Source organism: Aythya fuligula, chromosome 11 (assembly GCF_009819795.1).
Source record: "Aythya fuligula isolate bAytFul2 chromosome 11, bAytFul2.pri, whole genome shotgun sequence".
In the NCBI taxonomy this organism is placed as follows: domain Eukaryota; kingdom Metazoa; phylum Chordata; class Aves; order Anseriformes; family Anatidae; genus Aythya; species Aythya fuligula.
This window is the reverse complement of record NC_045569.1, coordinates 21330950-21355997: the sequence shown is the minus strand read 5'-3', so window position 1 is coordinate 21355997 and position 25048 is coordinate 21330950. Positions and strand designations below refer to the sequence as shown.

Genomic DNA, 25048 nt, shown 5'->3' with positions numbered 1-25048 from the left:
AGCCTTACCGGGGGGGGCCCGGTGGCGGCGGGTCCGGCCCGCCCCGGGGAGGGACCGGGTGCCCCGCTCCGCCCCGCGGAGGCTCAGCACGGCTCGGCTCGTCTCGGCACGGCACGGCTCGGCGATGGGCTACCCCGTGCTGCTGGCTTTGGCCGCGCTCCTGGCGCCCGCCGCCGCCTCGGCGGTCACAGCCCAAGGTACCGGGAGGGGATGGGGTGGCACGGCTCGGGTCGGCACGGCACGGCTCGGGTCGGCACGGCACGGCTCGGGTCGGCACGGCTCGCTGCGCCGCTCCGGGTGCTCGCCGGGCCCGATCTGCTCGGCCGGGGACGGGCTGGGGCGAGCTGGGCTGAGCCGAGCCGAGCCGTGCCGTGCCGGGCTGGGGCGAGCCGAGCCGGGCGAGCCGCCGCCATGCCGCTGTCCTCTCTCCCGCAGAGGAGCAGCTCTTCAAGGCCTGGATGCTGCAGGTAAAGCTCCGCTGCCGCCGGGGACCGAGCCGAGCCGAGCCGGGCCGGGAGCGGCTCCCCGGGGGCGCGGGGCCGGGGCGGCTCCGTGCGGGCCGGGGGCGGCTCGGGGGGCGCCCGGGGGCGGCTCCGGCTCGGGGGGCGCTGCCACTTGTGCGCCTCGTGGCAGAACGGGAGGCGCTACGGGCCGGCCGAGTACGGGCACCGGCTGCGGGTCTTCGTGGGCAACAAGCGGCGCATCGACGAGCACAACGCCGGCAACCACAGCTTCGAAAGTAGGAGCTGCCCCTGCCCCCGGCCTCGCCCCCCACCCCCCAGCGCCCTTCGTTGGTTAATAAAGCATTCCTCCTCCCTCCTTTTTTCATATAAGTGGGCCTCAACCAGTTCTCCGATCTGACCTTCACGGAGTTCAAAAAGATGTACCTGTGGAGAGAGCCCCAGGTGGGTTCATAGGGAGCCCGTGCCATGGGGGGCTCCGTGCCGCGGGGGGCTCCGCGCCCACCCGAGGGCCAGCACCCCGTGGCTGTGTGACCCCGCAGCCCTCCTGCCTTGCTCGTAGAACTGCTCGGCCACGAAGGGGAACTTCCTGCGCAGCTCGGGGCCGTATCCAGACTCCATTGACTGGAGGAAAAAAGGAAACTACGTGACACCCGTGAAAAACCAGGTGAGGAGCGGGAGCGATGGGCAGCACAGCAGGAGTGGGCCCACAGGGGAGAGCACCTCTGTGGGCTTTTTTACCAAGGGAGCCCCTCGGGACTGGGGTGGGAGGATGCTGCAGCCTCCCGGGCAAAGGCTGAGCCCCCGCTGTGCCTCCTGCCCTGGCTGGTGACCCCGCTGAGCATTGCAGACCAGTTCCTCTCTGGTTCCTAATGCAGGGCCCCTGCGGGAGCTGCTGGACCTTTTCTACCACGGGGTGCCTGGAGTCGGCGATTGCAATTGCCACAGGAAAGCTGCTCTCCCTGGTAAGAGGGGTCCCTGCAGCGGGCAGAGCCCTGCAGCTGCATGAAACCAAGAGCTCTGTGTCCCTGGGGATGTGCCCATCGCTGTCCCTGCTCATGGTCTGAGTGCCCCGTTGCTCCCAGCCTTGGGCAGAGCCTTTTTCGGAGCAGGATGAGGCCACGGGGGCTGAGCGTTGAGAGCAGCGTGGGGGGACACTCCTGAGCTCCTGGAGCCTTTCTGTTCTGAAGGGCCGGAAAGGCAGCAGCCGCTCAAGTGACATACCCGAGGGCTGGGTATTAGTGTTAAAAACAAACTTGACCTTTGGACAAGATCTCAGCCAGTGCCTGCGGGCCAGGCGGTGTCAGCAGGCCGGAGAAGGAAGGCGCCTTCCCCAGGGAGCTGCCTTCTCCTCCTCTTCCTCCTCCTGCTGCCTCGGGCAGCGCTGGCCCTGTCCAGAGGGGTGACTCCAGATCGCACCGGGGCTGCCTCCATAGGAGCAGCACCCAGACGTTGCCCATTGTGTGCAGTGTGTGCGGTCTCCCTGGCTCTGAATGCAGTTTTTTTGTACGTACACTGACACAAAAACCTTGTCTGCAGGCGGAGCAGCAGTTAGTTGATTGCGCTCAGGCTTTTAACAACCATGGCTGCAGCGGGTAAGTAAGCTGAAGTAGTGAAGAATAAACATGAGCATCTTGTGGTCCGTGCTTGACAGCCTTCCTCAGGTGTTAGGATCCTTCCAGACCTTGGAATGTTTCTTTCTTAGAATCTTTGAAATGTTGTTTCCCCTGAGCTGAAATGTATCAGGGATAATGGTTTGGGGTTTTGTTTTGTTTCATTTTCTTGTTTTAATTTCACCCTCTCTGAAGGTTAGAATGTTTCACAAAGTCTCCAACACTTCCTAACTTCTGTTGTTCCTCCTCTTTATTAGTTTTTCTTCTGATACTTGTTTTTTTTTTTTCTTTTTTTTTTTTTTTAACAGATACTAGTCACGAGTGCTGTGTAGCTAGGCTCTAACGTGCTTAGGGAAAGCAAGGGAAGTTTTATCTATTGCATTGCTCATGGGTCACGCATATCTCATGGTGCTGTAAGGACCCACAGAAACCTCTGCTTCCCCTTTGGTAAATTCCTACTGGTGCTGCTAGAAGCAGAAAAAAGGGCTTTCTGAAATCTTTTTTTTTCCTGTAAGATAAGTGGTCCCTGAGGAGTGCTCAGAGAGCTGAGAAAACCACTTTTGTGCATTTTCTCTTTTACGTGACTCGTTGTTGCAAGCACACCCTGGTCATGCTCCCCTTTCCTTCCATCCCCACGTGTGCCCCCCCGGCAGGGGGGCTCAGGGGGCTCCTGCCTGCCCCAGGCTGTGTCCTGGGGCCCTGGGAGCTGCGGGTCCTGGCTGCAGGCTGGGCACAGGTCACAGAAAACCTCCTCACAGGAGGAGAGGCCAAAGTCCCCCTGTGGTGGAGCTCGGTTAGCGGGGTTAGCAGTACGGCCTTGGCACAGTGGCCTTGTGTCTTGGGGCTCCTGTGTTGGCGTTGTCCCCAGGGAGCCCTGAGAAGGAGGTGTTGGATGTCTGTGCAGGCCCACGTGTAGGACTGTGCCCAGCAGTGGGACAGACTGGTTTGGAGCTCCCAGGTGGGGAGATGCTGTGGGAACAGACCAGAATCTGCACCTCAGAGGGTGCGGGATGCACACTGCCCTTCCCTCGCTCCCTCTCCATATCTGTAGGGAGGTGCAGGAAGGTTTCTGGTGTGCTCTGCAGAAGCTGCCGCGTTGCCGTCCTAATTAATCTGCATGCTGGCTGTGTTGTTTTGCAGGGGCCTGCCAAGCCAAGCTTTCGAATACATAATGTATAACAAAGGGCTGATGGGGGAGGACGCCTACCCGTACCGGGCTGAGGTACTGCCGGGCAGCTGGGGCGCGTGTCTGCAGCAGGGGGTGCAGAGGGGGCTCTGGCACTGACCGCTTTCCGTCTGCACAGAACGGCACGTGCAAGTTCCAGCCAGACAAGGCTATTGCGTTCGTCAAAGATGTTATCAACATCACGCAGGTAAGTCCCTGAGGGAGACGTTTCCAAACTTCAGGGTGTTCATTCACGCTGTGCCAGGCCTGACCTGGAAAGCGCTCGGCTGCCCCGAGGCATGCTGCTCCCTGCAGGGTGTATGGGGCCTGGCTGACCCCATACAGGGCTGGCTCACCTCATCCCCAGCTCACGGGGTGTCTGCACCCACCTTCCCTCAGCAGGGCACGCACCCGCCAGGCTGCAGTGATCTCAGGCACCTATAAAGCACGCGACCAGCTCCAGTGCCTGCAGGGAGGCTTCTGAACAGGGCTGGGCAGCGTGGCAGTGATGGCTGCCTCTGAAAGCTGCTCTCCATGGGCTTGTATTGCTTGGCAGGAAGACTTTGCATCCTGACTGCACCTGTGTGGGCTACTAAAAGTCCTCTAAAAGTCCTGCTGCTCCCTTTTCTGAAGGTGGCACCAGTGGAGTGCTGCAGTCACGTACAGGTGCTAGGGCGTTTGCCTTGTTTCCACGGTGGGTGTGCCTCCAGAAAATAATAAATTCTTGGTTCTTGTGTTTTGGTGCCCATGAGAGGCACATTTCTGCCCATGAGCAGAAAGCCAGGAATGGCCACTGTGCTCTGACTGCTGGTCCAGGGCATTGTGACTGGTCCCAGTTTAACCAGGAGATAAATGACCCTGGGATCTTCTTCTTGCAGTACGATGAGGCTGGCATGGTGGAAGCGGTGGGGAAGTACAACCCGGTGAGCTTTGCGTTTGAGGTGACGAGTAACTTCATGCACTACAGAAAAGGAGTCTATTCAAAGTGAGTGTTTCTGAGCCTGGAGGGTGAGAGGGAAGAGGGGCTGGAATTGCTCACATCGCCATTTCTCCTTCTCTGTGGCACTGGACACAGGGAGTGGACTGTATTCTTGCATTTCCTTTTAAACAGAAAATTGGAAATATAAGCAAATTGAGCCTTAAAATGCTGATTTCCCAGGGGAAGCAGCATGAGGAAGAGGGAACAGCGTGCTTGCAGACAGTTCAGTGCTGGGAGCCCATCCAGCCTCAAGGCCAGGCTGTGTTTGAAACACAGGTCTATAGCAAAGGCAAAAAGCTACTGAAAGGGCTGGTTAGTACACTTCAGAAAGACTTTGGAAGCTGATGGTGACAGGGTAGATTTCTGTTAGGCAAGAAATGGGAAAAGTGCATGTTTGGAGAGAACTAGAAAAATGCTTTAGGGTAATGAATCCCCAGTCACGTAGAACTGCAGGGAAAATTAAACGAAGAGTCTAAGCGTGAGCGATCTGCCCCAGGGAGCTGCAAGGGAAAGAGTAGGCAGTGTCGTGAATCCAAGTGGCTTTGCTGTTGCAATAAACGCAGTAAGTGTTTACTTTAAAAGGTTGACTGGGAGCAACAGGCAGACCTAGGGTGTGAAAGCAGGGAGACAGTCAAGATACTTTGTAATAGGACTCCAGTTTAAGGAACCCATCAAGTAAAGTTATCATGTCTCAGGGAGATTTAAAGTCAAAGTGTATAGAATAATTGGTGTCCCAGGGGTTTCAGCCTATGCTCCACAGACCAACTGTTAACAGATTCAAAAAGAGTAAATCTTTAGTGGTGGTTATTGATTTTTTAGTGATCTGCAATTTGAAATTGCGTAAAAACAGCATTTGTGGAGATGGGAGCATGTAGCTTGTGATGTCTTGATAGCAAGTCAGCAACTTTTATTGAGTGCAATTTAAAAACAGGAAGTGCAAAGGAAATACAAGAAAATGTGTAGTGAGATTGAGGAGCTCACTGTTGCTTGTGCAGTGTGTGAAATGCACTAAGAACTTCTGTTTTTCGTTGGAAAAATCCTTTTGCTTTTTTTTTTTTTTTTTTTTGTGTGTGTGTGTGTGTTGTTCTTCTGTAACAATGTTGATGTTAATTCAGAACAAAAGGCCAGACCAGGTGCTAGGATCAAAGGTCCATATAGTCTAACAGCCTGGCCTCTCATACAGCCGGTAATAATTTCTGAGTGAGAAAACAGAGCTGTATCTCCTTTTCTTGTCATTCCTCCCTAATCGTCACAGCTGGAAGTTCAGAGTATCCATTAGTTCTTTTTGTAGTTTCAGTGCTGTCAAAAATGCTGGCTAACCCATGATTAACTACATGCTATTGTTTTATGTAAAAAAATCTGCATGATTTTTCTTTTGCAGCCCACGATGTGAGCACACTCCCGACAAGGTGAACCATGCTGTCCTAGCTGTTGGGTATGGAGAAGAAAATGGGACTCCTTACTGGATCGTTAAGAACTCTTGGGGCCCTCTGTGGGGCATGGATGGGTAAGGAGGTCCCAGTATCTGGTAAAAGAATGTCACGTGCATGGGATTCCAGCTGCCCACGTGAGCTGCCAGGTCACCCTGATGCTCTCAGGCTGAAATTTCGCATCTGTTTCATAATCAGTGAAAAGGCAGGTAAATCATCCGAGCCTTGGGAGTGAAGGAGAGCTGGTTCTAAAAACTGGTCTGGGGTGACTGGTTAGGCCAGGCCCTCAGATCAGCTTCTGGGAGTGCCGCTGTGCAGTTGATGCACCTGGCTGCTGCGGGAGCTGCGTGGTGGTGCAGTGCCTCTTCTGTGCTCACACAGCCAAAGAGGAACAGGTCGTGCTGCAAGTTCACTCCAGCTCCACAGTATCTTGTGTATTTCCAGGTGCAAGTGAAACTTTATAGTTGGGTGCTAGCTCGCAGTACGGGGGGACAGGGAATGGAGTGGCATCTCCTGGTGACCTACTGGAGATAACAGCTCTGTGACACGTATCTGCTCTTTGCATTGGCGTGAGAAAGGAACTCACACGACAGCAGTCACCGTTTGTCAGTGTCAGGCATGCTGACTGCTGGAGGAGCAGGGAATACTCACTCATACCTGCTTGTTTCTCTTTCCAGGTATTTCCTTATTGAACGTGGCAAGAATATGTGTGGTCTTGCTGCTTGTGCATCTTACCCTATTCCCCAGGTGTAAGAAGAGAGCACAGGCTGCGGAAAGTGGATACAGAGAAAGGAATAATTGATCACGTGTGAATTTCTAAATGGTAGAATCAAGAAAGCAAGAAGAAGAAAGAAGTCTGCTGATATTTGTTAGGTGCAGGTGGATTCCTCTGCTTGCACAAAGCTTCTTGTGGTAGGCAGATCCGTGCCCACTGTCCCTAGCCCAAACCAAGCGTGTTCCTGCCCTCACAGCCAGAACCCCCGGCTGCTGGTGGCGTGTGCTGGGCTCCCTGCGCTAAGGGGGGACAGATCCAGGAGCACACGAGGCACAAATGCCAGGCAGCCCCCGATGTCAGGGTGCTGTACCACAACCCCAGCCCTTCCCCGAGCCACTCGTTTCTGTCAGCAGATGCAACTTTTTTAGGGACTTTTCTTTTTTTCTCTGAAGGCGATTTTTCCTTTCTCTAGAGAAAGACGAGTGCTGTGATTTTTAAGTTTTATACGTGTTCATTTAACGGTTTTAGTATTTCTGTAAAAGATGAACAAATGAGGCTATTTTAAGGAAAGCAGTGAAGGAAGGGATGATTTTCTTTTATCAATCAATCAATCAATGAAGTAAAAACTTTATTGCCGTTTGACAACGCTCTTGTGAGAAGCCCTTTCACCAGCAGAGGGCACTTGTGCGTTGTGTCGTGCTGCCGCTGCCCCCGCTCCTGCCTGCTACCGGGACGAATAAAAACCACCTCCACTTCCCCCTCGTTAACAGCTGTGTTAATTAATGAGCACGGTCACGTGCATCACGAGATGCTGCGCTAACAGCGGAAGCGTTGCTTTCTGATCACGAACACGGATTGAACGTGGTTGAACAACAAACAAACGAACACAAAAAGGCCCCGTCAGGCCGACGGGCTCCGCGCGGCGCTCCCAAAACCCGGGGGACCTCCCTCCCCCCCTCTTCCATCACCCCGCGCCGCCATTTTGTGGAGGAGGCGGGCGGCGGGCGGGGCGAGTCCCGTCGCCATGGAGACGGCCCCGCCGCGTCGTCACTTCCGGCGCAGCGCTGCCGTCCAATGGGCAGGCGGGCGGCGGCTGCGCGCCCAACGCGAAGGGCGCGCGCGGCGTGGCGGGAGCGGGCGGCGGGGGCGGCTCCCGCTGAGGCGAGGTGAGGGGCGGCGGCAGGGCCCTGAGGGGCTGTGAGGGGCCGCCCGGTGCCGCCATGGCGGCCGTGCCGCACAACAACCTGTGGGAGCAGCTGCAGCTGCACTCGGCCCGCGGCGCCCTCAGCAAGCAGCCGCCGCCAGCGCGGAGCCGGTCTGGGTGAGTACCGGGGGGGGGTGACGGGGGGCGGCCGCCGGGCTGACTGACCGGGCCGACTGACCGCCTCACCGCCTCTCTTCCAGGGGCTTCACGTTCAAGCGGACCGCCCCGTGCGGCCGGGAGCGCAGCGGGAGCTCGGCGCTGCGGGACAAGGACGTGAACGCGGCGCCGGCCGGCGGGCAGCGCAGGAAGCCCGGGGAGCCCCTCACGGTCGGGGGCTGCGGCCCGGCCCCCGCCGCGCTCTGCCCCGGTCCCTGCCCGGTGCCCCGGCGCCCTGCCGAGGGGGTGATCGCGGCTGTCAGGAGGCCGCTGGCAGCTCCCGGCCGGGCTGGGGGTCCCGCTCCGCTTGGGGCCCCCCCCGTGGCGGTGGACGATGAGTGGGACGACATGGATGACTTCGACTTGTCGGGCATCGAGAAGCGGTTCTCCAAGCCAGCCCTTCTGTCCCCCAAAGGCCTGAGGGCCGCCCCCAAGGCTCCCCAGAGACTGAGCTCCTGTGCTGATAAGCTGCCCGGCACCGTGAATGGCGACACAGCGTCCCCAAAACCTGGGGCATGGGAGCCCAAAGGAACGCCTCCCGCCGAGGAAGAGCAGCCCTCATCCCAGGGCTCTGTCGTCTGTCTTGGGGACTTGGTCCACTGTGACAGCGACAAGATTGTGGGCGAGGATCTTCAGGAGAATTTAGCTGCTGGCACGACTTTGGATGATGAGAGGGAAGAGGCTCACACAGGTAGTAGGCTATTTTAAAGCATCAATGAACTAGAATGAAACGTGTTTGTATTTGCACACCTCAAGGCTTCATTTTTCAGAAATGTAGAATTTGTGAGCTCTCGGTGAAATCAGAGGGAGCTGCATGCTCCTATCTGACAGTGGTCTTAGGCACGTGGGTTTCATGTTGGTAACTGTGCTTCGTAAATGTGCGGTGTTGCAGATAGAGCAGAACTGTCTCAGCAGCAGCAGGTAGCACGCTACCAGTGGAGGTGCAAGACTTTCCAGATGCCATTCCAGAAATAAGTACCAGTAACCTGCAGAGATGTTACAGAGAAAAAAATATATAAATAAATCTATAATTCAAACAAAAGAGATCTAATTTCAACTGATGCCTAAATGAAACAATGAGAAATATCAAACCAGGAGACGAGATCTAGCTTGATTTTTAAAAACAAGCAAACAAATGGGGGGGAAAAAAAAAACAAACACATCAATTATGACCAAAAAGTTCATGGCCATCAGTCAGTATGCATCTGTGGCGGTTCTCTGCTTCACTTAGTTTTTCTGTTTTAAGTTTCTTAGTTGTTATTGTTTGAAATTTTTGGTCCTTATTTTTGAAATTAATGTCTTTATGCAACTGATTAACACTGAATGGTGTTTTCTGACTATTTATTTGTTTGCTGTTTAAAAAGTCAGAAACTATATTAATCTATTGTTTTGAAATATGGCTAATAGTTTTTTCCTCTATTCCATTGTGTTTCAGTTTATACCAGAAAGAGTTTTCAGTGTTACCCAACAATATCAATACACTTCTCTTTCAGCTACTAATGATAAAAGTGGTGGAAGCCAGAAGCTAAACAACAGTGAGAAAAACAGCCAACCAGAGGTGGATGAGATCAGCAACGAGCTGTTAGCAAACATTGAGCTTGAAGAGGATGATTACTTAGATGTAGTTCCGCCTTCCCCTGAAGAAGAGCTGCCTTCCTTCTCACCATCTGTAAAAAGCATTAGGTAAAACAAACCTAACGGACAAAGCTGACTATTGTTAGGATGATTTTTTTAAAACTAACAAAAAAATATGAAACTAGTGCTTGTTAAAAAGTTACCATTTGAGTTGGTTTTCACTACTTCTTGCTTGGCAGGTTAGCAGTTGACAGCTGCTATTAATGTCTTCTGAAACACCTTAAACATTGGTCGTAACAAATGTGACTTTTGCTTCAGAAAAAGCAGTGATTTTTCCTGTCATAGTGAGAGAAAGAAAAATATTGAAATGAGTCTGTACAAATTGGCACGTAACAGTTAGATGTTAGCTTACTGATGGTACTTAGATGAGAAATTTTTCTTTTATACTCAAATGCTGCTAGTCCAAAAAATAAAGTTCTTTTATGGATTTTTGTAAGGTGTCTGTAAATCCAATGCATTTCTATATTTTAATGACTTTTTGTTTTAATGTTAGTAATATTTTCAAAGAATCTCCTACTGGTGGAAGATCAACAGCTAATGGCATTGAGTCTAAGCCTGAGAAGATTACAGCAAAACAGCCTGTTGCTGAAAGTGATCCTAGGGCAGAGGACGCAGGTACGTGAAATAATTTAAAATCTTATGCATTAGGTTTTGGCGATGGTTTGCAACTTCTTGTTCTCTGATGTCTCCCATGTAATCTGAGAGCCAAAAAAAATAGTGTTACTCTTTGCTGAAGTATGCTCTGACTTTGCAGATGAAGGCCTGCATTTGGAACAGGAACTCTACAGTGTCATGGATGATATTTGTAAGCTGGTAGATGCCATTCCTATTCATGAGCTGAAGTCTCTGTCATGTGCAAAAGAACTACTTCAGCAAAGGGATCTCCGGTACGTTTCAATAAATGGTATTTCTTATTGCCATGTTCTGTATGAAACCATATCACGCCTGTAGGTGTCTCCATCACACTGAAAACAGTACAGAAAGTTTTTTTTTGTTTTTTTAATAAAAAGCCTTAAATAACTGACCAAATAAAGTTTTAGAAAAAATCCGAAGACTTCCTGGCAGAATCCTGGAATTGTTAATGGTTTCAGAAGAAAGAATCCGATTCCATGTTCAAGCTGAGGCACAGGTAGTGCTGTATCTTTTCTCTGGAAGGTAACTCTCACCAGGTGCTTCTGAAGAAGCAGGGTGATGCGATATAATCTGTTAAGTGTCATCCTGATTTCTTGTAACCTGAGGCATTAATTTAATATTCTCTCTGTGAGACTCACCATCCCTGACAGTAGTGATTTGTGACTTCTACTAGTATCTGTATATCTGTCATCTCTCAATTTGAGCGGTGCTACTACAGGCTGCCTCCTCCTGTATGATTTGGTGACACAATGCATAGACAAAATACTGAGATCTGGCAGTTTGGTTTGTGTTTTTATTGGGTTGGAACAGTGCTTTTTTCTAAACATTCTTGGTAAAACTATTTTTTTCTATTATTACTGTAGTCAGTGATAATCTTCAGAAAGTACAGAAAAACATGATTTGTTTCAAGCATATTTTTTACTTCTTTAACTTTGGGGTTGTGCCTTTAAGAACTTTATGCTCTGTGTTGCCTGAATCAGTTCTTCACTATTAAGAATTCCTTTAATACCTGTGGTGAACGCGTATTTATTTTGTAATTATTGTGTTCAACTGAATTCTGGTATTATTCTCTCTTCCCTAGATTTGTTTGAAGTATTTTGAAAATATAGAATCATAATATCCTGAGTTGGACAAAAAAACAATGTAACCAACATATGTTAATATTTTAAATAGGAAGGAAGAGACAAAAATATTTAATGTATGTTGTATAAAGGGATATATCAATGCTTGTGACTTAAATATTCATTTTCATTCTTCCTTCCTTTGCCATCTCTTTCAGGAGAAAACTGTTAGCTAGTTCTGTCACTTTGAACACAAGTAGCACAAAAACCACTTTTCCTAGAAACTGGAAGGCGTGTGTGCAACAAGACTCTTCTGCGCGTTCTGGCACTGCTTTGTGTTCTGGCCCTAACAGGAGTTCTGTCAAAAACTCACCCAAATCTACAAATCTTTCATCTACGCTTTCCGGGACTGTTAATTCAAGCAATTTTTCTACAGAAAATAATCAAACACTTGATGACTTGGCTACCTCTTATGCTTCAAAGCAAACTGCTCAGGAGATCATCTGCCTAGAAACTGCAGAACTTTCTTCTTCCAAGCTGAACAGCAAAGACAGAACTTCTCTCAGCCATCCCTCAGAGATGTCTTTCAACAACAGCTGGTGTGAAAAAACAGTGGTGAGAAACAGTGAACACTGGCATCTTCCAGAGAGGCCCATTACGAGCACTGCTCTGAAAGGTCCGAGCAAAGCCCCTGCTGGCACTCCTGCATCAGAGCGTTTAGATGCGAATGATCCAGACTTTGATCTCGATAACTTTGATATTGATGATTTTGATGAGGGCTGGGAGGAGAATTCAGTGACTGTTTCGGCACCTGAAACACCATCTACGCCATTGTATCAGCCACTCAGGGAAGGGCCACCTGCCAAATCCTTGCTCTCAAAGATCATCTCCACAGCCAAAGGATCTTCTCTTGCATCAAATCCTGTTGCTCCAAAGTCAAGCTTCTTGACGGCAACAAAGAACCAAACAGGTAAATTTATGCGAATGAGGATTACTGTTTTTTCTTTTTAATTTGTGTGTATTTATGCTAAGTCTAAGACCAAGTAACTTACTGTAAATGACATCAGTGCCTTTGTGTTCATGTTGAAATTTGTTTTTATTTCTCTTTGTAAAGATGACATTGCAGAATCTTTCTCCTCTCTTTTTCTCCTCAGAGTGTTGCCAGATTTGAATATTTATTTGCCATGTAGGTTGCAGACTGCTGGGGAGATGAAGCTGCTAAAATTGGAAACTGGAATGCTTCTGTGGTTTAATTAAATGACTTTGCAGTTGCTAATTTAAAGCTGTACAATAGTCTTAGCTGCTTATAGAAAACATTTAAATTTGGGTACTTGGTGAAGTAAACCTAACCCCTCTGGTGCACAAGTGTAGGTCAGTATTTCCAATTCTTGTAGGAACGGGGAGGTAAATGCAGAGGTGTATTCAGGCATGCAGGTTCACTGTCTGAATAGGCACACTTCTCTGCTGCTGATGCAGCTGGCCTCTAACTAATACTAGTTAAATACAGGGAGAATATTAATAGTTTGTCATGGTAGAGATGAAGTTTTACAGCATAAGACTATGCATTTTATACAGTTGTGGCCAAGTTTGTTTAAAAAAAAAATAAATAAATGAGATTAGTGTATAATCAAAATTCATACTTTAGCCAGTCTTAAATTCTAGTTGTATGCATTTTCATTTACTTATATTAATTTACAATTTTAATTTAGAAGGTTTAAAGGGTTGAAGTGTTGGCTAAGCAGTCTGTTACACTGAGGGAGTTTTGTGTCGAAAGAGATAAAAGTACAATTTGGTATTGGAACTTATTTTAAGAATATTTTCTCTGTCTACTAGAGCCACTGGTTAATAACCCCGCACTAGAACGTTTCAGGGGTATGAGATTTTCCCACTCTGAAGAAATGATGACTATATTTCACAGAAAGTTTGGTTTGCACACTTTCCGGACGAATCAGCTGGAGGCCATCAATGCTGCTCTTCTGGGAGAAGATTGTTTCATCCTAATGCCCACTGGTATGTATCTACAAACATCGCACGGCTGCGGGCTTTTGAGGTCTGACATGCATTAGAGAAATAAAGAGCTGTCATTCCTTTTGCAAGGCTCATGACAAACTATTCTTTCTCTGTGCCTTTATGGAGGTTTTGCTAAATTGTGCTGTTTGAATTCTGTAGAAACAGGATTTCTGGAATTCTGAATGCACTCGGGTATTTTGAATAAGGTGATTAAATTTCACTCTTCCAAAATGTATCACGTGACAACTCTTCCTTCACCTACAGGTAGCATCTTAAGGACTCATTGGTAAAAGTTTGTTTCTTAAAGCACTGTTAAATGCAAAGTAAGAAACAGTGCTATTTTCTTCTGCTCTTTCTCTGCCCTGTCTCCCTTTCCTCTTGATACCTAATACTTGTTGCATACTGTTTAATTCTTACAGGTGGTGGTAAAAGTTTGTGCTACCAATTACCTGCCTGTGTCTCTGCTGGAGTCACTATTGTTATTTCTCCGCTGAGATCGCTGATAATAGATCAAGTTCAGAAGCTGAATACTTTAGATGTAAGTTCAAACAAGTTATTTAATTAAACTGCAGATAAGTGGACTAGAAATCTGAAATGTTTCAATAAATCTTGTATGTCTCAGATATAAACTACAAAAAATAATTAATGTAAGCTGTGAAGGCACACCTGTTAAAGTTGTCTAGGAAGATCTACATTAGATGAACGAGAACATATGTGCAGTCTACCTCATCAATTTGTTGATGTTCATGTATTTGTTGTTGAAGCTTAGTTTTCAAAAAGATGTACCTGATTCTCAGATTCTAAGTGTAGTGTTTAGACAAGTAAATAGAAGTAGGCTGGGACTGTAGAAGAAGCAAGCACTAATAATTCCTGAGGTACGAGGGTTCTGAGGATGCTAATCGTTTCTGGATAGAATAGAATTTGGTTTATAATCTTTTGGCTTTATCATCAGAAAGATTATGCAATGGCTCCTGTACAGCAGGGATTCAAATGCGGTCTGTAAAAACACTTTCAATGCTTTCTTGTGTAATGTTCCCTAAGGGTAGTAAATGGATAGACTTTTTACCTGCTTTATAACCAGTTATAGGACTAGCATTTGAGGATACTTTCATTTTGCACATATTAAAACCTAATATTTATTTTTTACAGATTGCTGCAACATACTTGACTGGTGATAGAACAGATACTGATGCTTCGAACATATATATGCAATTGTCAAAAAAAGATCCTGTAATAAAACTTCTGTATGTCACCCCTGAGAAGGTTTGTACTCAATCCGAATTGTAAAGTCCTGGAGGCAACAAGAGGAGGATTGCTGTAAGAATAAAAGGGAAACATAGAACTTAGAGTAGGCTTCTTGGAAAAAAAAAAAAAGTATGAAATATTTTTAATAGAATTTAGTAAGTCTCTACATGGATGCAACTAAGTTCAGTCAGTAATTAACCAAGAATGAAAACTGAGTGTAACGTCTGCAAAATTTAAACTCTTAAAGCAAAAACACTGTGTGTAGCATCTTCAATATATCATAGCACGTACTAGTGGCTGTCGGAATCTAGGCTACTCTGAACGTGATACTACAGGGTAGAAACGTGTAACTACCAAGCTGGCAGGTGACCATCAAAAGCCCGTCTTGTAGTTAACTGTATGCTGCCTTTAGAAATGGTGTTCCACAAGAGCATTGCCAGAGGGAACTACTTAGTGTGCTTAATGTTTCTTCCTACAGCTTTGCCTTTCCCTGTCTTCTATGACATAAGTCATTTAAATTCAATCAGATTATTGGACCTCTGGGTAGCTGATCCTAGAGCTTTATGGCAATCCCACATCAGCTGCTTCATTGTCAATTAAAATAAAGGTGATTGCCATCACCTTTATGCCTTCAGGCTTTACCTGTGCGGTCCAGATGAACTTTGCAGTACAGAACAATTGTTTCTGCAGTCTTAGCTAGGGTGACACTTGGTTTTGTTTCCTTTCTAATGCCTCTGGTGGGTGTTTACCTAGGTCTGTGCAAGCAACCGACTGATGGCAGCCCTGGAAAATCTTTACAACCGGAAACTCCTAGCACGTTTTGTCATTGATGAGGCCCACTGTGTCAGCCAGGTGAAAACCTTGATTTGTTTTTCACAATGGCAAAATCTTAGTTGGAGCATCATACTCAGTTATTTTTCAATTTTGTTTTTTTAACTAGTGGGGTCACGATTTTCGGAAAGACTACAAACGCCTGAACATGCTCCGCAAGAAGTTTCGCTCTGTTCCTATGATGGCTCTGACTGCCACTGCTAACCCAAGAGTACAAAAGGATATCCAGAATCAGCTTGAGATGCTAAGACCACAAGTGTAAGTTGTCCAGCAGCTTATTGAAACAATTTGAGCTGCAGAACATTTGAATGGAAAACTTAGGAAAGCAAGAAATGCGTTAGAGGTCCATCTGGAACACTTATGTAGATGTATCAGATTAAATTCCGTGCACATGTTCTCATTTAATCAGACTTAAATGCAGATTATTTTAATAATAATAAATCTTGCCAAACTCTTCCTTGCTTGATTAAGGAAGCTGTAAGTGTGCAAGTTACATGTTAGAGTGCATTTCATGGGAGTGGTGGAAAAAACAGAAGCAGGAAGTGCTTTTTAGTTAACATTGACAGTAACTTAGATTATGAGTTACTATTGGGTCTGGATCACATTTTAACATTTTCAGTGTACCTGATAGAAAAGTAAAGCACTCTGATTTATTATTATTATTTTTTTAATTTTAGAAATACTGTTTTGTTGACTTTAAAAAAAAAAAAAAAAAAATTAGAAATCTGTATGAATGTTAGAATGACAAGCATTTCTTCCATGCTGACTTCCACAGTGCAATGTAGCTTTCTTTATTTTCCAGCCATGGAAATTTTAACAAAACAGAAATTTTAGACCCAAAGTGTGAGTGATATGAGGATAGTGGAACAGTAATTCCTGTGCAGGTAACACAGGACTAGTAGTAGTTACTTGAATTTGAGACATTCCAGTCAATTCCTAGCTTGTTGAATGGACTACTGCACTCATACAACTGGTGAGTACCAATAAGATGTCTTGTTTTTAGGTTTACAATGAGCTTCAACAGGCATAACTTGAAATATGATGTATTGCCCAAGAAGCCAAAGAGGGTGGCAATGGATTGCTTGGAATGGATTAAAAAATATCATCCGCGTGAGTACTGAGCAATGTAGTGTGCTCCTATGCATTTTTATGAACTACTTTATAAAAGCTTTTCCTGCCTTTACAATAAAACATATATAGTAAAAAAAAAAAAAAAAAAAAAAAAAGAGAGCCTTGTGCCTTTTTCAGGCTACTCATACATTTACAGAAACAACAAGTAGGAGGAAAAATATTGCTGATAATGACAATCAGATTTACAGACATCCTAAACTTGAGAGTTCAAGATAAGACGAAAAAGAAAATTATGGTAGTGCTCTGAGTAATATATCTGGAGGTTGCCAGACCTTTTAGTGTCATCTAATACCCATACAGTTTTAATAGTTTAATTCTGTTTGTCTGTGCTTATCTGTGGTTCCCCTTAATCATATCTTTTGTGAGCCATATCTGTCTCTGCTCTCATTTTGGAGTCCTGCTTCTCCTGCTGTTGGAAGCTGACTACATGAAGCTCCCTTCATAGCTTCTCTAGTGATGTAACCTAGTAAACAAGTGAGGAACTGAATGAGGAGAAACTAACTAAACCATCTGATATTAACAAACTTTGCTTTTTTGAGCAGTTACCCATTTTTCCCCTATTGGAATCAATGTAAGTGTAATGCGCTATTTTCTCTGACACAGGTATGACTGTTACAGCTTTGTTCCCTATCACCTGCTTTATTCTAGCACATCTCTTATATTCGCAGATGACTCTGGAATAATTTACTGCCTTTCCCGTCACGAGTGTGACACAACTGCAGCCATTCTGCAGAAGGAAGGTCTTTCTGCACTTGCCTATCATGCTGGCCTCACTGACTCCAACAGAGATCTTGTGCAAAAGAAATGGATTAATCAGGATGGATGCCAGGTAAAAGAAAAGCAGCTGGGGAAGGCGGAGGGGAAGGAAGTATTTAGAGGAAAGTATTTAGCGGAAGGAAGAATTTAGAACACTTGTATTGCTCTTGGCCTGGTAAAGGAAAACAAAGTTGTGTAACATTATTGCAAAATCAGATGCAGGGTTAAATAACTGATCATAAGAGAGCAGTCCAAACATGTCAGTCGTCTTTTCATTGTGACTTTTACAAATCAAAGACCGCGGTACTGCACCAAGGTATGATACTCTGGGAATAAGGAACTGAGCTGTGCAAGGCTTCTGAAACAGTCCTAGGTACACTTGCTGAATTGTATTTTGAGATTCTCAAATTTGGAGTTTTCCCTCTATGGCAAAAGGGTCTTCTAAAAGAAGAAGAGAGAGACTTCTTCTGTTCTGTACTTGTCTTGCAGGGTTCCAATTGAAATTCTCTGTTCTGCATAATTTCATAAGCCTGATAACATGCCTATTTTTGGTGCAGAGTACTGCACGAGTGATTTTCGTAACTCTGCATAACAAAGTGTGATTTCTTCTAGGTTATATGTGCAACAATTGCCTTTGGAATGGGCATAGATAAACCTGATGTACGCTATGTTATCCATGCTTCCCTTCCTAAATCTGTAGAAGGTTACTATCAGGAGTCTGGCAGGGCTGGACGAGATGGTGAAATGTCTCACTGTCTGCTCTTCTACAGCTACAGTGATGTAACCAGACTTAGAAGACTAATACTAAGTAAGTGATTTTTTTTTTTGTATTTGGAGCTTAATTGAGACAATAGTAAAGAAGTCACTTAGTTGCTGGTTTCTGTTTCAGTTAGGCTGAGTTATTTTCTCACTTAAAAGTGAGATGGTGTATGGCATTGCAAAGATGGGAGAACTGTGCACCTTTGTTTTATTATTTACCTGAATGATTTTCTGTAGTGAAAGATTTTTATTACTTACGCTTAGTTCTAGTCAAAGCCATTTTTCTTTATACGTATTTATCTCTTGATTTTTATAATTATAAATTTTTCTCCATTCTTTAAAGCTTGAGAGGTAAAATTTGGTTTAGGTTAGTTCTGTACTAAACTACTTGTCCTTTTTTAAGCAACAGAATATTATGTTTGGTCTTTTTGTCTATCTGATAATACATAAAAAGACAGAAGTGAAGATAAAATAAATATGATTGAACTTACTGCATTTCAGTGGAGAAAGACGGAAACAGTCACACGAGAGAAACCCACTTTAACAACCTGTACAGTATGGTTCATTACTGTGAGAATGTAGTTGATTGCCGGAGAATTCAGCTTTTGGCCTACTTCGGGGAAACTAATTTTAACCCAAACTTTTGTAAAGATCACCCAGAAGTAATTTGTGATAACTGCAGTAGAAAGAAGGTAAAAATCTGTTCTTATTTACAGTGCTGTTAAACTGATCTTGTATTTTGCTGCATTTGAATAACGGTAGCATTACACTTGGGAAGGTAAATAGAGAAAATGAGTAAGATTTCTTGTGGTTTTGTGATGCTGAGTGCTATGAATTATTTTCAGGGTTTAAATGAGAGTATAATTACAAAACTATCTGCGCGCTTATGCTATGTATGTTTCAGCCTGGGTTGACTAGCGAGGTATAAAGATGTCCCTTAGTGTTGCTTTTTGGCCACTGTGCTTATTGGAGACAGGAACTAATATAACATCAGCTGGAATGGCTCTGATGTTGGCTATCAGTGGCTATGATGGCTATACCTGATGATGTTGCTTCTCAAGCCAATGTTTGTAGCATTACCCTATACATAGAATCATAGAAAACAATGTCTGTGATTGTACCAAAAATTGACTAGAATAATGCCTATTTTGTCCAGCCTTCTCATTTTAATGTGTGTAGGAAGCATAAGCTCTAGTGCATGGCAGCAAAAAATTACAGGAATGCTTTGCAAACAATTTACCTTGATCATTGGTACTGACTCAGCAATCTTGCAGCTCCTTGTATAGAGTTAACACACTAAAGGCTACATACAGTCAGCTGGTATGTCTCTTGTCTTGCATTTTTCAGAGCTATATCTAACCTATGCCTATACTCCATCACTGTAGCTGTACTAACTAGCAAATCACTATTTCTGTGTTTGGGACAAAATGAATTCATGACTAGAAAAAGCTCAATAGTGACAACAAGATTGTCAGTGACACAATCTGCATGAGGATAGAACCACATCTGGTTGTTTCCTAATCAAGTCTATTTTAATAGGATTACAAATCAAGAAATGTAACCGAGGAAGTGAAAAGCATTATAAGATTTGTACAGCAACATTGCGGACAAATGAGAGGAATGAATGCAAAGAGAAATGCAGGTTCTGGAAGATACACACTGAATATGATGGTAGACATTTTCTTAGGTAAGTATTGTTTTCCCAGAAACAAGACCTAAATACACACAGTGCATAAACTCCTGATGATCACGAGGTCTTTGTAATACCAGCAGTGGTTTAAAATAATATATATTTGGCAAAATTATTCTTCCCAGGAACCTCTTGATGGTTAAATGATTGAAAATAAACGAGACTAAAGCTTTAATCTCTTTCAGGTTGCTATAGCGATAATATTAGTTTTCTGCTGGTGCTTGGACTTTCTGGTCCTTGCATGCTGTGTGTGTGCGTACGTGCTCAAACCACGGAATACTCTTGGGAGTCTTCAATGAGTTTATAAGCACATGCCTGTGAAGGCGCTCTAATTGCAGGCTAATCCTCTGCCTTCTGTTGCACAGGTACAAAGAGTGCGAAGATTCAGTCTGGAATATTCGGGAACGGGGCTGCGTACTCAAGGCATAATGTGGAAAGACTATTTAGAAAACTGGTATTGGACAAGATTCTGGATGAAGACTTGTATATTACAGCTAATGACCAAGCTGTAGCTTATGTAATTCTAGGAGAGCGAGCACAGGCTGTGCTAAACGGATCACTGCAGGTGAGCAACATTCTTTTTCCCTTGAACATACTGTTTTAAGGAATATGCTGCAGTTTTTGTGCAGCATATACCTTGTGATTTTTTTTAACATAGTTTGAGTACCCACTGAAGTACAGTTACTGATCTTTAGTAAATTCATGGAGCAGAATCTGACAATCATGACTTGCAGTCCAGTGTTCTAATTGTAATGTCATGAAGCAAAAGGTGAGTTTGAGAGTACTGGAGAGGGTTAAATCTTCCTGTTCATTCTCATTCTGCTTGATTCCATCATGACAAGAATGCAAGATTCTGGGACTGTTCAGCCTGGAGAAGAGGAGGCTCAGAAGGGATCATATTAATGTCTATACCAGAAGGGAGGGTGCAAAAAGGACAGAGCCAGGCTCTTCTCAGTAGGGCCCAGTGCCAGGAGGAGGCAGTAGGTACAAACAGAAACACGAGAGGTTCCGTCTAATCATCAGGAAGAACTTCCTTACTGGGCAGGTGACTGAGTAGGGGAATGGGTTGCCCAGAAAGCTTGTGAAGTCTCCTTGTTGAAGACCTACAGAAGTCAGGGGGATGTGGTCCAGGGCAAGCTGCTCCTGTTGGCCCTCTTTGAGCTTGAGGACTGGCCCAGGTGACCTCCAGAGGTCCCTTCCAACCTCTGCCATTCTGTGATTCTGACCAACACAGGAAGTGCTAGCAAAGGAGAAAAAAAAAAAAAAAAAAAAGGAACAGCACTACTTTATTCTGCATTTTATGCTCTATTTTTTTCCAGCCATTGATGCTCTCTGAAAGAAAATGCACTCCTCCAAGAAGGTCATGAAACCAGTCTCAGAATTGCTTGAGGCAGTGCCTCCTCTGCATTAGTGCTGTGTTTGGAGAAGAGGAGAGCCCTCAGCAATAGACCTAGTGACCTCTGTTTAAAGCTAGCTGTGTACTGCTTTCACAGGGCTTTTTCCTGTGTTGTGTAGACTTGCTTTGCTTGTTCTTTGTAGAAGAAACTTACAGGTGGTTGAGAATGGGTGCTTTATCAACTGGCCTGTAAAAAAGATCACTTTAAAAATGTGTACTGGGTAAACAGCTTTTTTTGGTCCATCAGAGAATACTTTTGGTTTCTTTCACTCTTCTTCTGTGTCATCAATCTATGCTCTAATTACTGCTCTGCAGCAGCTCCCCTGACAGAAGGTATTGATTGGCTTATCTTAACAGGTGGAATTTCATGAAACGGAAAGTGCCAGTGCCATTAGAAAACAAAGGGCTTCTGTGACAAAAATGTCACAGCGGGAAGAGATGGTTAAAAAGTGCCTCAGCGAACTTACAGATACATGCAAAACTCTTGGGAAAGTCTTTGATGTGCATTACTTCAATATTTTCAGTACTTCAACTCTAAAGAAAATAGCAGGTAATGTCAACTGGTTATTAACCCCCTGTAGGCAGTAGGCTGCATGTGCAACTGCAGCCTCTTCTGAGGGAAAATCTAGTTTCCTAAAGTTTGGAGAGAGACAGTTTGCCTATACGCAGCTGAGTGAATCCCATGCAAGTAGCATATGCAGCATAGATTCCCCTGGGGTGTACTAACCAGCTAGAAGTAAATATTTGTAGAAAAAAAGGCTTGCTTCCCTGGGGAATTAGTGGGCACCGTGGCACGAAAAGGAATGGATTTTCTCCAGAATGTTCTACTGCGATCTGCATTAAAAAGTTACTTTGCTGTGTCTAACTGGTGCTTTGTTACGTTACAGAAACCTTGTCTTCTGATGTGGAGGTTTTGCTGCAGATAGATGGTGTCACTGAAGATAAACTGGAAAAATACGGCGCAGAAATAATTAAAGTGATGGATAAGTACTCTGAATGGACTGTACCAGGTTTGGTATTCTTTGCACTAAATGTGTGTGCTCCTATATATTCCTTTTCCCTCCTTCTCTGTATAAAAGTTCCCCTGAAAAGTCACCTGGTTTTAAACACAATCACTGTTTCTTCGAGTTCAGTGAAAAGGAAGCAATTTCACGTTCTCAGAACATGCAAAGATCTTCTCACTGGTTAAATTCAGCATAGTTCTGAAAGTCTTTCCCTTTTTCAGTCTAAGCATACTGCTGCACTCCTTCCCTGTTAGTTATTGGGGTTTATGTAATATACTTAGACAGAGACTTCAGGGCATTCAGGTTAAAAATCTTGCCCCCCCCCCCCCCCCCCCCCCCCCCCCCCCGCATATTTTTCCATCTGAATCTACAATGTACTGGGTAGTGCTGTAGCCTGGCAGACCATCAGTAACAACTGCCTTTTAGTTTTCACAGTAACTGAGATCAGCAAGTCCAAGTCTGCACTTGCTAGCTCCTGCTGAAATGTGAAGAACTTTCAAAACTAGATGGAGGGGGCAAAAAATAAAAATAAAAATAATAAAGCTAGCAAGTCAGTATGCCAGTATTTTACAGACCCTTTTACAGCTCTTAACCTTATGCACAGAGTTCAGCTCAGTGGAGAACTAAGCCATGAGACTGGTAAATGTGGCAGTGTCATGTGAGCATAGCGTAGCCTCTGTTGTAATTAGAATATTTTATATATCTTGGCCATCAGTTTAAAAGTGATCCTTAGTTATGTTTAAGGAGGCTGTGTTTTCATATGCTGCAATGTGAATAAATTCATGTCTACAAACCTCACTTAAGTGTTTCATTTGACTGCCTGTGCAAAGAATCATGTCCTTCTTGCTTACAACTGATTGAGGAGGAACTCTCAGCTGTCTGAGCCTTTCAGTGTCTCCTGGTGCTGTTTTAAAAACAAGTGCTGTATTTGAGTGTATTATTTATGGTATATTCCCTGTGTCAGCTGGAAAGAATTATGGAAGAGAGTGTAAAGGCAGAAAGCTCAGTGCTACCAAAATAGTTTAGAAAAAAAGCCAAGCTTTTTTTTTTTTTTTTTTTTTTTAATCATGATGAAGTAAACCAAAACTTCCTTCTGTCTGTCTGTGCTTTACAACAACCTAAGAAATGCCTCTAGCTGAGCCTGGAGCATCACCAGGAGGACTGTGGTGCAAGGAGTATTTGAATGGCAAGGACAGAAGTTTGGCGCAAATAGCGTGCTCTAGCTGACAGTTCTGGCTGCCCCAGGCAATGTTTTGATTTCATTAGTTTTAATTCATCGTCTGTCTGCAGAAGATGCTGCCTGCCAAAGTGTGGACACAGCTGCGGGGAGTACTGGCACACCTGAGAGTGAGGAAGAAGCAGGAGATGTAGTTACAACCTCAAGCTATTTTTGCAATAATGCAAACCAAAGAAGGAAAAGGAAAAGGCCGCCAAACTTCAGAGAATCCAAGAAGAAAAAGACAAGCAGTGCTGGTAGCCAGCAGTTTCGTCCCAAAGGGTATGTTGCTTGTGGTCAGTTTAACTTTTTTTTTCCTGAGATGATGATGATCCCAGAACTGCACTGTTGTCCTAGTGCATTTTCTTAAGTAATTGTATGGGTTTATGTATGTTAGTCAATCAAATACTAGACTTTAAAAATTAATTCAATATCAGTTTCAGGCTTCTCAGCAGGGGGTGTACCACTACACTGCTTCCACTACTGCCAACGTGCTCTTGCTTACCTTTGCCATTTCTGTGGTGGGGTATTGGTATTCCTCAAACTAACGTGTCAAGCTTATAGCAGGAGCAGAATTTGCTGCAAAAATAAGCCATAATTTTATGATGTCCCTTTCCACTGTCTGAAATCTCAGTATGCAGGGCAAAGTAGAGGTACGTTCTCAATGTACCTTCATACTAACATTCACCTGTAATTAGACTATGTGACTGCACTGGAACCAAACTTCAGCTTTATTTTTTTCTTAATTGGCTTGACCATTTTCTCCATGCAGTACAAGCTCTGAAAGCGTGGAGCTTTCTTGCCTTATCCTGCTGGGCTGGTTGTGAAGTGAAAATATAGCCTTGCTTCTGTTATTCTTAAATCTATGCAAATTCACAGTGGTAACATAGTTTATGGTATGCACAAAAGGAAGCATAGTTGGCAACTTAACGGAGTCTATATGAAGAACACCTGTTTAAAACTTTATTTTACACTTCTGTTACAAAGAAGTGTTTTAAGGTATTTCACAGCTTGTCAGCAAAGAATTTACGTTGCTTGCTTTCCAGAATAAGCTAAAATATAATGGTAGTTCTTTCAAAACTCCTAGAGCAGTGTCAGTGGTAAAATGGACATGTTAAGTGTTGGAAAATTGGCTTGCAGTCCTTTGTTAATTCAGAATTTAGCACTGAATGTCACATGTTTGAGTCCAGGATCCTGGTTGGTCTTGAGCTTCTAAGGCAGCTCAGCTTTTCCTTGCTTTTTTCTGTCTTGTTTTTTTTTTTTTTTTTTTTTTTTTTTTAGGAAATAGCAGTTCCAGCTCAGTATGTTTTATTCCTTTGCTTTCCATCTTCCCATCTACCTAAAATATTAGTAATTAAATGCTGACCCTGAAGTGTCATTTAATGTTGATACTCTAATTAGATTAATAGGAGTTAGGTCGGTTTAGCATTCTGTGTTCATATTTCAGGCTGCTTCTTGCCCTTAGGCAGATGTCAGAGCAACAGCTACACTAAATTTACATTTCAAAGGTATTCTTGCAGCCATGTGTATTTAAAAAAAGGTTCAAAAAAATGTAGTTGTCTAGAATATCTTACATGGTGTGCAACTGTATAAATACACCACGGGTAGGGAATGTGGCAAGTAAATCAAATGTTTGACACACAATGTTGTAATTTCTCTCTAAATCTTGCAGCGGTTACAGCAAGTACCGAAGGACCAAAAAGCCATCCAACTCTAAGACTCCACCTTCATCTGGCTACAGCTCAGCGTCGTACAGCGTTAGTGCCACACAGGGAACTGTTGGAAAACTGGGGATTATGGCACCACCGAAGCCGAAAAACAGGCAATTCCTTCAGCCTTCATATTCACTATTGTAACTAGGAAAGTGTAAATACTGTATAAAAGCATGCCATGAAGCTGTAATCATTGTTTATAAATCTTTATTTGATTTGCTGAACTTTCTTAGATTTGTACACCTG

The 25048-nt window shown here is 44.6% G+C and overlaps 2 protein-coding genes across 2 annotated transcripts; both read left to right on the top strand.

The window, feature by feature from the left end:
• The first annotated feature begins 110 nt into the window (after positions 1 to 110).
• CTSH (cathepsin H) lies at positions 111 to 7115 on the top strand. The gene is made up of 12 exons (XM_032194855.1): positions 111 to 197; positions 436 to 467; positions 634 to 739; positions 835 to 905; positions 1024 to 1128; positions 1340 to 1426; positions 2001 to 2056; positions 3215 to 3296; positions 3379 to 3447; positions 4118 to 4224; positions 5600 to 5725; positions 6326 to 7115. Exons 1-12 carry the CDS (start codon positions 125 to 127, stop codon positions 6399 to 6401), a joined length of 990 nt encoding a protein of 329 aa, XP_032050746.1. The 5' UTR covers positions 111 to 124; the 3' UTR covers positions 6402 to 7115.
• A 1015-nt stretch (positions 7116 to 8130) lies between these two features.
• On the top strand, positions 8131 to 25039 carry BLM (BLM RecQ like helicase). The gene is made up of 20 exons (XM_032195326.1): positions 8131 to 8414; positions 9217 to 9406; positions 9852 to 9973; positions 10113 to 10245; positions 11271 to 12022; positions 12886 to 13062; positions 13482 to 13600; positions 14212 to 14325; positions 15061 to 15159; positions 15248 to 15396; positions 16142 to 16248; positions 16938 to 17098; positions 17638 to 17833; positions 18286 to 18476; positions 19324 to 19471; positions 19840 to 20039; positions 21228 to 21420; positions 21758 to 21880; positions 23165 to 23372; positions 24763 to 25039. The coding sequence occupies exons 4-20, from the start codon at positions 10151 to 10153 to the stop codon at positions 24944 to 24946; spliced, it is 3216 nt and encodes a 1071-aa protein (XP_032051217.1). The 5' UTR covers positions 8131 to 8414; positions 9217 to 9406; positions 9852 to 9973; positions 10113 to 10150; the 3' UTR covers positions 24947 to 25039.
• Positions 25040 to 25048: the final 9 nt, after the last annotated feature.

Coding starts and splice junctions, on each gene's coding strand:
- BLM (XM_032195326.1), top strand. CDS start 10,151: ATGGATGATATTTGTAAGCTGGTAGATGCCATTCCTATTCATGAGCTG. Junction 10,246..11,270: donor CTTCAGCAAAGGGATCTCCG/GTACGTTTCAAT, acceptor CATCTCTTTCAG/GAGAAAACTGTTAGCTAGTT. Junction 13,063..13,481: donor TTTCATCCTAATGCCCACTG/GTATGTATCTAC, acceptor TAATTCTTACAG/GTGGTGGTAAAAGTTTGTGC.
- CTSH (XM_032194855.1), top strand. CDS start 125: ATGGGCTACCCCGTGCTGCTGGCTTTGGCCGCGCTCCTGGCGCCCGCC. Junction 2,057..3,214: donor AACAACCATGGCTGCAGCGG/GTAAGTAAGCTG, acceptor GTTGTTTTGCAG/GGGCCTGCCAAGCCAAGCTT. Junction 4,225..5,599: donor AGAAAAGGAGTCTATTCAAA/GTGAGTGTTTCT, acceptor TTTCTTTTGCAG/CCCACGATGTGAGCACACTC.